At 40.3% G+C, this 12,571-nt stretch overlaps 1 protein-coding gene across 2 annotated transcripts in view; it reads left to right on the forward strand.

Moving 5' to 3' along the window:
- CRB1 (crumbs cell polarity complex component 1) overlaps nt 1-12,571 on the forward strand; it is a 160,708-nt gene that overhangs the window by 62,618 nt on the left and 85,519 nt on the right. For both annotated transcript variants that reach the window (XM_038413590.2, XM_043490929.1), the window contains exons 3-5: nt 1,923-2,118; nt 5,888-6,027; nt 10,898-11,080. In XM_038413590.2, the coding sequence (XP_038269518.1) occupies nt 1,923-2,118; nt 5,888-6,027; nt 10,898-11,080 (519 nt within the window). The remainder of the gene's footprint in view (nt 1-1,922; nt 2,119-5,887; nt 6,028-10,897; nt 11,081-12,571) is intronic.

Genomic DNA, 12,571 nt, shown 5'->3' on the forward strand with positions numbered 1-12,571 from the left:
TTGGGTACTTAAGTCTCCTAAGGCCCCTTTGAGAATTCCAGCCTCAATTCTCAAGAGACAAAATCCACATTGGCTTCAGTTTTCAACAGATGAGCAATGCCCACAAGCAGCAAGAGAGAACTTTGGAATTATAGATAGGTAGGTGATCCTATACATATACATTAAGGGCCTGATTCTACTGCTTCTGAAGTCAAAGGCACAGAACTCCCAATAACTTTAGTGGTTCAGAATCAAGGCTTACAGGCCCAATCATGTTTCTATGGAAGTTAATAGAAGTTTAGCCTTCAGTTTAGACGTCAGTGTTGTTATTATTGTGTTGTGGTGGCACCCAGATGTCTTAATCAGGACCCCACTGTGCTAGTCACTGTACCCACAATTAATATAAAAAGACAAAGAGCATACAGTCAAATCATATGACAAGGGAGGTGGATCAAACAGGCAGTGAGGAAGGGAGAATGACAAGGTAACAGTAACACAGTTATGTTGGGTATAAACCCACGGCCTCAGCACACCAATTATCTAGCCTGGTAAAACTGTGGGAGCAGGAGCAGACTTCAAGTTCTAAAACAGGCAAAGTTTGTAATTTGAAAATAGATGGGCTGGATCCTTATCTGGTGTAAATCGTCATAGTTCTGATTTGCACTAGCTGAATATCTGCCCCAAGATTGTTGGTTTTTTATGTACCTGAAAAATGTGAGGAGCAGCCCTAATTTGTACATGAAGATTCCATAGTCTGATTTAACAGTTCTTAAAACACATATCTACACCACAAGTAAAACCACGTTGTGTTTAGGAACACCTTGTTCTAACACATTTTATTTCTCATGTGGAATGGACACGGTCACTATGTTAGAATTAATAACAGAGGTCTTGATCATGAAGGCTGGATTCTGAACGAGACCAAGCAAGACAGCAAATTGGATTTGAACTTTGACCTTCATCACCTCCCACAAAACATATGCTTTCTCTGAATTACTGTTAGGAGCAAGGAAGCATTTCACTTTTCTGCAAAGCTAAACAAAGGAAACACTTTGTAGATGTTGCTCTGGGTGCCAGATTTTCTTATTTTTATGCACTTCTAATTTAATTTATTTAAATAATAAATATTATTTTTTCTGATGGTTTTAACCTGCCAACTGCAAGTGTTCTGCCAGCTACAATATCTCCACTGAATAAATGTGAGTTGCCAAATTTGGATAGCGAAATCACAGTTTTCAGTGGAATCTCCTGCCCTCCATTTAGCTAAGAAGAAAGCAATGGTGCTAAAAAGGTATTTTAGGAGAATTTCCTGCTCAAAAGAAAAACATAACGTTGCAAATAATAACAGTATCCTTTGGAATAGGTAGAAGAGACTTTCTTTTAACCTGCATGGTATCCTAAATATGGGTAAACATACTTCAGAATTGAGGTAACTTTGCAGAACATCCCAGAGGAGCTGTTACAATACTGTATTGTAACAACCTTTCTGTTGTCAACAAGATATCACACACACCAGCGTATTTATGAATTGCCAAGGCAAAGACCAACACAATGAGACAATCTTCCAATTAATTCAGCTAACTGTAAGGCCTACCAATATTGACAGAGTCCCTTTAAGTGACTGGTTCCTCACAAATGCTATTAAATACAAATGTAATTGTAACATGGTGTAAGTAATCTGAAAATTAAAGGGTTTGGTTTCCATGTGAATAGTTAAATAATAAGATGTGATTGTAATTATTCCTTGTGAATGAAAGCTGTTCTGTTCTTTTCTGTAAATTCCCCCAAATCTGCAAAAATGTAATCTTGCAATCCCTACTGAAGAGGCAAATGATTTTCTAAAAGAGATACTTGCTTAAAGAAAGCTTACATAAATATGACATTTAAAGTGTTCCCAGAGAAAACCTGAAGAATTAACACTTTGCTAAATTTTTTTTTTAAAGGTATAAACTGTGAGCTGGAAATTGACGAGTGTTTGTCACAGCCTTGTCTAAATGGTGCAACCTGTCATGATACTTTGGGTAGCTATTTCTGTTCCTGTGCACTTGGATTCCTAGGTGAACTCTGTGAAATCAACATTGATGAGTGTGCCAGTCAGCCATGCCTCAATGGAGGGCAGTGTATAGATGATATCAATAGGTATGTATCCTAGATATAGGGTAACTTATACACAAGAAGGACCGATGCTCTTTAACTTGAACACTAATAGGTTGAAATAACATCTGGTTAGCTGAGTTGACAAATTGTTGATTTCATTTACTAAAAGAGGACCCAATCCTGCACTGACCTGAGTGCAAGTTTGGGTGCATTAAAAAATGCAAGATTGGGCCCAGAGCTGGTAAACCAATTGGAGTCTGCTGCAAAGACTGATTGCTAGGTAGACTTCTCATATTTGTAACTTTACAAAGTGCTATTTAGTCAGCTCCGCACAACTATTATTTAAAGGTGAATTCTGCACCATTTTGATAAAACAAATCTTGAAAATCATATTAATCTGCCAAAACTTCAGTTTCTTAATCAAGATGAGGACATGTGCAAAATATAACATGTTGGCATTGTTCAGCTGTCCACTTTGAAAGAATAGAAACATTAAAGAAAAGTGAAAGACAGGGTAATAGTAACCATAATAATAGACATCACTAGGAAATGTGCGAGACATTTTACAGATACATAATGCAACAGATCCCTGACCCAAAGAGCCTACAATCTGCCTAGATAAAGGACAGGAAAAAATAAGGGAAAGGGACATGACTTACAAGCAAGTTCCTTTTGCTGAAATTAAGTGATCCTACAAGGAGATTCAGTGCAACCCAGGCAGGCCAAAAACCAGGTCTCAGCTCTTTGATGATAGCATTGCATACTGTACATGTGATTACAAAAAAGGGGAAACTATGCAAAACTAAAATCTATATTATAGAAGTTAGGCTGGAAACGATCAGTAAATTCAGCTAGGTAATTCCTCTGTCAGTACTGGATTGTTCCCTACCGTGTGAATTCCAATTCTTAAGGGGCTATTTTGAAGGTACCAGTTATAAAGAAATCCACCAGAAGAGCCATGTCATCAAGAGCCTGGGCTTGACTTTAATTCACAAGAGGAGAAAGAACATGTACCAGCAATGAACTTTTACACCACATTGAACATTATGCTAACCTTGTAGAATTCCCTTTCTGTAGTCCTGAATGACTCTGAGCAATACAAAGCAATTCTCGATTTTCCAGTGCAGTTCAAGCATAGTGGATTGAGAGAAAGAGGTCACCTTGCATCTGACACCCACTCGGCAGAGTCATTTAGAAAGCCTGAGACCTTTTGAGGACACACACTTATTGTGAGCAGCAATAATGCTTATTCTAGCCAGATCAGATCACGCTCATTTACCTAATAGAGACCAAAACTGTGGCACATGTAGGAATGCTTTGAAGTGACTGATTATATTGCAATGTTTCTGGAGGTCATTTTGATAATCATAATGAAAAAGGATCTGCACCCTAATTACATGAAAAGGGGCTTAGACAGCAGAGCAAATCTGAAATATGAAGATAGTTAGCCAGTCATTTTCTGCCATCCCTCCTCTTATGAAGATGTTTGAGTTAGAAGAAAGCTTTTATTCATCACATCCTCATTTCTACTTTCTACCTCATCCTGCAGTGAAGTTATAATGCTTTGATAAGACAATATGCTGCTATGAACATGAGTGTGAAGTCACAGATTTAGCATTATGAGCTATTTATTCAAACACTAGGCCAAATTCTGCCCTAATCTTCAGTCCTGAAGCCCTATTGCTTTCAATGAGGTTACATGGGTGTAACATAGGGCAGAACTTGACACACTGGGCCCAACTCTCTTCTGAAACCAGTTTTACATTTTATATTGACATCAGTAGAGTGTCTGCTAATTTACACTGGTACCTAACCTGCACCCACAAGATACCAATATGTGCACACAAAAATTATAGTTGTGTGTGCTCAAAGGACCTGATCCAAAGCCCATTGAAAGCAATGGAAATACTTTCAGAGGGATTTGGGTCAGGCCTAAAATAAGCACTGCTATGGACAAGTAGCTATTTTGCACATTGTGAGATCTGAAGCAGGGTGCCTCCGGAAAAATCGGTCTGGTGGCCTGTTTAAGGGAACACCGGGATTCCTCTTAGAAGCGTACACCAATGAAATCACAGCCCTCTGCACTAGGAGATATGGGTGGGGAATTTAGAATCTCACTGGGCTTTCTACCCACCCTGATCTTCTTTTATTAATTATGCAAACCAAATCCTCTATAAAAGTTAACCTCAAGGATCCCCTAGCAAATAATTGCTATGTGTAACAATTGAGTGTACATGAGAAATGGGTACATATGCAGATTTGGCAGTGCAAGCAATGCTATTTGAAAATTCACTGTGACTTCATTTTTAGGTCAAGGGAGAAGAGAGGATGGGCTAAACACAGATCTTCACCAAGCAGAAAATGTATCAAGGAAACATATGAAAAACTAACAAAAGAAATGACATTTTTCTGTTCTGAGAACACTTTTAAGAGTTCCTCTCAGGCTGAAAAATTATATAATTGATCAGAGAAGACCTTCTCACCACATTTGACTTCCCAAATTTCATACACACTGGACCAAATTTATCCGTGGTCTAAGTCCACATGCCCATTGATTTTAGCAGTGTTACACACATTATGAATGAATTTTCCCCATTGTGAATTTTTTTCCCTACCATCCAAAGAAATACTGTAGAATGTTAATACTACAGTAGAAATGTTGCATTATGCTCTGGTGTTCAACAGCACTACTTGCTTCTCCAGAATAAGGCTTTGGAGTTAAACCTTGACATCAGAAAACAAGTGTAGTCTTTTTATCTCAAGGCTCGAGATGTCATGTTCAGTCAGAAGTCTTCACGGTTTTAATTGCACAAAAGCCAATGGATTTTTTTTTCAAAATAAAGGAAATTTAATACAGTAGCTGAATTAATTTACTTTCTGATGACATACACAGATCTTCTGTTCTTACTAGATAAAGATGAAATGCAAATCACCCCAACAAGCATATTATAACTCAGCCATTTTGCAGAAGCCTGTCGTTTTGTATGACGTGTTGCATTAGGTATTTACTCATGCCAGAAACATAGGAGGTATGACATATCACCGTGCGATTACAAGACACTGTGTGTAATGTGACACAGTTGGCATTTCTGAAATCAGATTAAAAAGCAGGCACTATTGATTGCCTGCAGATAGTTCACTACTGCACATATTCATATCTCATCTTCATGCACAAGCTACTTTATTTCTGAATGGAAAACAATAGCACCGCTGCCAAGTTAAAGAGATATTAGTATTATTTCTCTTACAATATCACACAGAGGCCTCAATGTAAGAAGCAGTCCCTGCCCTGAAGAGCTTATAGCTTAAACAGACCAAGCAGACACAGGTAAGTATAAGAAAGGAAGCATCATTATCTACATTTTATAAATGGGGAACTGAGGCACCAAGACTTGTCCAAGGTTACACAGGAAGTCTGTGGTAAATCTAGGTATTGAACCCAGAGCTCCTGAGTCCCAGTCCAGTTCCTTAGCCAGAAGACCCAAGGCTGGGAAAACAACCCTTGTTGAAAGTGTTATAAGTGTGTCATTTAGGCTTACAAGGCATTGTGCTGTTACATAATAATAAGTACTATTATTATTTATTTCCCATGATGCCCACAATGTGCTAGGTGCTGTACAAACACAAGAGGAGGCACAGTGCCTGCCCTGATCTTTCAACTTTAAAAAAGAGTTTTCATTTTAAATGGGTCATCTCAGCACAGGATGCTTTAGAAAATGTTTCCGCCGTAAAAGCACTTCAATCCAAAGATAATATATGAGTCATCATTATGACTTCTAGTTGGCCTCACTGTCAGCCTTTTGTATTGTAGGTATAGCTGCAACTGTACCAGTAGTGGATTTATGGGCCTGAACTGTGAAATCTTAATTTCCTTATGCCAGTCACAACCATGCCACAATAATGCTACCTGTGAGGACAGCGCTGAGAATTATACATGCCACTGTTGGCCAGGTAAGCTCTGCATTCCCTTACAAGCATTCATAGAATATCACGGTTGGAAGGGACCTCAGGAGGTCATCTAGTCCAACCCCCTGCTCAAAGCAGAACCAATCCCCAACTAAATCATCCCAGCCAGGGCTTTGTCAAACCTGACCTTAAAAACCTCAAAGGAAGGTGATTCAACCACCTCCCTAGGTAACGCATTCCAGTGCTTCACCATCCTCCTAGTGAAAAAGTTTTTCCTAATATCCAACCTAAACCTCCCGCACTGCAACTTGCACTGTAACACCCATTACTCCTTGTTCTGTCATCTTCTACCACTGAGAACAGTCTAGATCTATCTTCTTTGGAACCCCCTTTCAGGTAGTTGAAAGCAGCTATCAGGATCTCCCCTCATTCTTCTCTTCTGCAGATTAAACAATCCCAGTTCCCTCAGCCTCACCTCATAAGTCATGTATTCCAGTCCCTTAATAATTTTTGTTGCCCTCTGTGGGACGCTTTCCAATTTTCCCACATCCTTCTTGTAGCGTGGGGCCCAAAACTGGACACAGTACTCCAGATGAGGCCTCACTAATGTTGAATAGAGGGGAATCTCGAATCGTCCCTCGATCTGCTGGCAATGCCCCTACTTATACATCCCAAAATGCCATTGGCATTTTTGGCAACAATGGCACACTGTTGACTCATATCCAGCATCTCATTCACTGTAACCCCTAGGTCCTTTTCTGCAGAACTGCTGCCTAGCCATTTGGTCCCTAGTCTATAGCAGTGCATGGGATTCTTCCATCCTAAGTGCACGACTTAGTTGAACCTCATCAGATTTCCTTTGGCCCAATCCTCTAATTTGTCTAGGGCCCTCTGTATCCTATCCCTACCCTCCAGTGTATCTACCACTCCTCCCAGTTTAGTGTCATCTGCAAACTTGCTGAGGGTGCAATCCAGCCATCCTCCAGATCATTAATGAAGATATTGAACAAAACAGGCCCAAGGAATGACCCTTGGGGCACTCCGCTTGATACCAGCTGCCAACTAGACATGAAGCCATTGATCACTACCCATTGAGCCTAACAATCTAGCCAGCTTTCTAGCCATCATATAGTCCATTCATCCACCCCATACTTCTTTAATTTGCTGGCAAGAATACTGTGGTACACCATATCAAAAGCTTTTCTTAAGTCAAGGAATAACATGTCCACTGCTTTCCCCTCATCCACAGAGCCGGTAATCTCGTCATAGAAGGCAATTAGATTAGTCAGGCATGACTTGCCCTTGGTGAATCCATGCTGACTGTTGCTGATCACTTTCCTCTCCTCTAAGTGCTTCAGAATTGATTCCTTGAGGACCTACTCCATGATTTTCTCAGGGACTGAGGCTGACTAGCCTGTAGTTCCCCGGATCCTCCTCCTTCTCTTTTTTAAAGATGGGCATTACATTAGCCTTTTTCCAGTCATCGGGGACCTCCCCAATCACCATGAATTTTCACAGATAATAGCTAATGGCTCTGCAATCGCATGCACCAACTCCTTTAGCACCCTCAGATGCAGCACATCTGGCCCCATGGACTTGTGCTCGTCCAGCTTTTCTAAATAGTCTCAAACCACTCTTTCTCCACAGAGGGCTGGTCACCTCCTCCCATGCTGTGCTGCCCAGTGCAGTAGTCTGAGAGCTGATCTTGATCGTGAAGACAGAGGCAAAAAAAGCATTGAGTACATTAGTTTTTTCCACATCCTCTGTCACTAGGTTGCCTCCCTCATTCAGTAAGGGGCTCACACTTTCCTTGACTTTCTTCTTGTTGCTAACATACCTGAAGAAACCCTTCTTGTTACTTTTAACGTCTCTTCCTAGCTGCAACTCCAAGTTTGATTTGGCCTTCCTGATTTCACTGCTGATGCCTGAGCAATATATTTATACTCCTTCCTGGTCATTTGTCCAATCTTCCACTTCCTGTAAGCTTCTTTTTCGTGTTTAAGATCAGTAAGGATTTCACTGTTAAGCCAAGTTGGTCGCCTGCCATATTTACTATTCTTTCTACACATCGGGATAGTTTGTCCCTGTAACCTCAATAAAGATTCTTTAAAATACAGCCAGCTCTTCTGGACTCCTTTCCCCCTCATGTTATTCTCCCAGGGGATCCTGACCATCACTTCCCTGAGGGAGTCAAAGTCTGCTTTTCTAAAGTCCAGGGTCTGTATTCTACTGCTCTTCCTTGTGTCAGGATCCTGAACTCGACCATCCTTTAAAGCAGAAATGTCCTCACTACCCTCAGATACAAGAAAACGCATATCTACTGTCATAAATATAAAGGGAAGGGGTTAAGAAGCTCTGATACAGTACTATAAAATCCTCTTACCTGTAAAGGGTTAAGAAGCTCAAGTAACCTGGCTGGCACCTGACCAAAATGACCAATAAGAAGACAAGATACTTTCAAATCTGGGCTGGGGGGGGGCGGCGGGAGGCTGTGTGTGTGTGTGGGGGGGCCTCTTCCAGGGACAGATCAAGAAAGCAAGCAATCCAACTCCTTTAGAGTTAGTAGGTAATCTAGCTAGAAAATGCATTAGATTGTCTTTTGTTTTTGCTTGTGAAATTTGCTGTGCTGGAAGGAATGTGTATCCCTGTTTTTGTGTCTTTTTGTTACTTAAGGTTTTGCCTAGAGGGATTCTCTATGTTTTGAATCTGACTGCCTGTAAGATTATCTTCCATTCTAATCTTACAGAGTTGTTCTTGTATTTTTTTTGTTCTTCTAATAAAGTTCTGTTTTTTAAGAATCTGATTGGATTTTTAGAGTCCTAAAAACCCAAAGCTGGTCTGTGCTCATCTTGTTTATTCTCAAGCCTCCCAAGGAAAGGGGGTGTAGGGCTTGGGGGGATATTTTGAGGGAAGAGTCTCCAAGTGGTCTCTTCCCTGATTCTTTGTTAAGTTGCTTGGTGGTGGCAGCATACTGAATCCCAGATACGGGGAATTTTCTGTCTTGGGAAAGTTTTAACCTAAGCTGGTAGAAATAAGCTTAGGGGATCTTTCATGTGGGTCCCCAGAGTTCAGATTGGGGAAGGAACCCTGACACCTACATACATTTAAAAATATTGTATGTGACCAGCTTTGGAAAGGGCTCCTGGGAGAGAACCTCAGTATAGCTCCATTGGCTTCAATGGAACTCTGGCAGTTTACCCCAGCTGAGGACAGATGTCCCCATATGAGGTCAAAATGAACAAAATTAAAGGTCTGTGTACTCCACAAGTACAAAGTATTATTAAATCAAGTCATTAGCACAGTTGGAACTATAATCTCGGGTTTACTTCCCAATCACATGCTTAATTCATCAGCCCATGGGACATGGGAACTGTTGCTGCTGCTGCCAGGTTTTCAAACTTCACAAAGGGGACTTTTCGATTGAAATGAGAACCCTGGAGCTCCCACACAACATGTTGAATGCTCCAGCTGGAAATAAATTGAGCTATAAGTGGATTTTGGAAACCAGTCTCCTGTGGCCATCTGAGCGCAGGTCCATACAAGTTAGAACAAGGGTCAGCACACAGGGTGCAGTTTCAGAGTCATGTGCCCCTTCCTGCAGCCTTGTCCTGCTAAACTGAGGAACTGCTTCATAGTCGGTTGTTTGAGAAAACATTCCTGCATCCCCAGACAGGATGCAGACACTATAGTTTCCAGAGAGACTCATTGTGGTTAGTCTGTATGCTGGTAGATTGTTTACCTGCTTACTACAGTGTAGTGGGAGCTCAGATAATAAGGTGATTGTTGCATTAGAAATGCATCGATTTGACAGAATTCTTAGAATTATGCAGGAGTCTCAGGAATAACAAGTCTTTGCACTCAAGGAGCTAAAATCACTTTACAAATATTAGTTTATTTGGCCTCCCTACACTCCTGTGAAGCTTGCAGCCAAGCCAAGAACATGTTTCCTGATTCCCAGTCCTTTGCCTTAATCACAAGACTACCATCCTTCTTTTATATGCCCTGCTATTTTTGAAATGTGTGTACAATTGAACTGGCATTGAGGTAAAGCTGTGGGTTCTTACTTTTCTCCCTTCCTTGAGAGCTTTTAGAATCTGAGTGGTTTCTTTCTAGTCCAGCTGCATCTGCTACTTGCTTATTACCAAGGTGTAAATTATGTATTTGGAAAAACCGAACCAATAAAACAGAAAAAAGCAATGGTTGGAAAAGGCCAGCTGCTTCCAAGTAAGGCTCCTCTTAGGCAAAGAATACTAACTGAACAAACAGGCATGTAAAGACTGAGAAAAGCTTGGAAAAGTAATGGACAACACTTAAAGGTTTGCTGGAAGCTAATCATCTCAAAAGTGTGGATGCTTACTGTAAACATTTATAACCTTTTGGGTTTGTAAAACTTGGCAAAAAATGTTATAAGAATCATCTCTTTCTCCTTAGTTTACCAGTACTTCCTGCTTCTAGTTAGTATCATGAATATATCTCCTCTTGCTGTGGATTTTTGGAACCATAAAACAGCAGCAGAAAAAAACCCAGTTAAAACAGAAAATATAAAAAGGCTTAACTACACCTTTTGAACCACATAGGGCATTCAGATCCACGGTTCGAGTTTGACACATTGTAAAGTTTGATTTCAGATTTATCCATAGTTTATGGTGCTCAATATTTTCAAATCCAGAATGTTGGTTCTGACTACTCTCTACCATCACACTGGCCATGGATGACACATTCTTGTTGTGGAATTAAGGGAAATTAAAGGAGGAATAATATTCTCTCAGGTATTTGTTATGAGACTACAATTTTGAAAGTAATATTTTCCCCTAGAGAATGGAAACTTTTACAACACATCTTAAGTGGCTTCCTTATCCAGGGAGACTCGTATGTTTTTCAAGACTGAGTCAAACACCTGATTTCTGTTCCACAGGGTATGCAGGTTCCCAATGTGAGATTGATGTAAATGAATGCAGCAGTAATCCGTGCTTCTACGAGAGTGAATGTGTAGAGCGGTCCTGGACAACCTGGTATGGACGTATTCTAGAACTGCCAGCAGATTTCAGCTACAACAGAGCATCAGGTTATGTGTGTAATTGTCGCCCAGGATTCACAGGTAAACCTGTTGGGAAAAACTGAAGATATAATCTGTTACAGTATCCTATGGTTTAGAATAGAGTTACATGTTGTATAGGTGACATAGTGCAAAGGGTCCCCCTGGTGGTCATAGTAAATATGTATTTTTAGCAGAAATATTGAGGGCAAGGCTCCCAATTCTACAAGATAAAAAAAGCTTCCACACATTTCAATGACAAAGCTACTTAAGAAAAGCAACAGGCTACTTAATTTAAATGAATGGGTAATTACAGAGGGACTACTAATTTATTAAAAAAGGAGTTGTGAGGGTAGCAAGTTACCAGGTGTTGCTAAATTTGATATCCAAACCAATCCCTGAGCAAGGAGACAGAAAGACTTTGTGTCCTCTGCATTTTTGTGTTTGGAACACTGTTGCTCTTATTGCATTAGTTTGAATTTTACTAAAAATTTCTTTTTGTAGGGTCTTCTTTTCTCATCTGTTTGAGGATCACTGTGCACACTTATAACATTCCACAATGGGCATTTTTGTAAATCAGACATGAAGTAAAAATTCTACTTGACAAGTTTATAAGTTGTCTCTCAATCTCTGCAATCCTAATGCACTCCATATTGTAGAATCTAGGTATCAGTGGTAACTCTCCCTCACAATGAGCCAAATGCAATTCCGTTGATACAGGCGACATGTAAGGCACCGGTGAGCTTCTACATTTTAAATGAAAATTAACTTCAAAGTAGTTTGTATGTTTAATAAAATCTTTTAGTGATAATCATAATTCTATAATAGAAAGATAGGTCTGTCCTGAGTTTCATGTTCAGTTATCTAATGTATTCATCCTTTAAAAAAACCCAGCAGTGTAAGACTCTGGATCTACAGTCTGGCCCTGTCAACTCCACTCTCCTATTCCCCAAGAAAAAAGAATGAGTCTTTAAAAACAGAAGGGATGAATTTTACCTGTCTTCAATTTGACATTCCGTTCACCTCCTGAGTGGTTTATAAAATCTGCAGTGTCCTCCAGTGGGTAGCACGACTGACCTCTCTGACTCAGCAGGTACAGAAAATGATTTTTCTTCTGCAATTCTCTTCCTCTGTCTGCCTCTCTGGATTTTGGATGGCTTTCTACAGAGTGGTCATGTGACTCTAAATGATTCTGCTCCATTCTTTTCCCTTAACTATCCTTCCCTATCCTGTCACCAAGTATTGCTATTGCACTTTGTTCTGTCTGAGGCGTCCATCCCTCCCGCTGTATATTCAGCACCCTCACTCTCCTCCCAATCCCTCCTCTCTCACCTTGCATTGCATCCCTCAGCTCTCTGTTCCTCCCTGATTAGCCTACTTTAAAATTCACATGCTATTCAATATGGCTCCCATTATTGTTCTTTGGTTTAACCTTCATCCCTCCCTTCCCTGCCACTCTCTTTTGCCTGTTCCCTTCATATGTCAGGTTTGCCTAATTGAGGCTCTGATTTTGCCAACCTTACTTCCCGGGTAGTCCTACAAAAGTCAATGGGA

This window comes from Dermochelys coriacea, chromosome 8 (genome assembly GCF_009764565.3).
Source record: "Dermochelys coriacea isolate rDerCor1 chromosome 8, rDerCor1.pri.v4, whole genome shotgun sequence".
NCBI classification, from domain to species: domain Eukaryota; kingdom Metazoa; phylum Chordata; order Testudines; family Dermochelyidae; genus Dermochelys; species Dermochelys coriacea.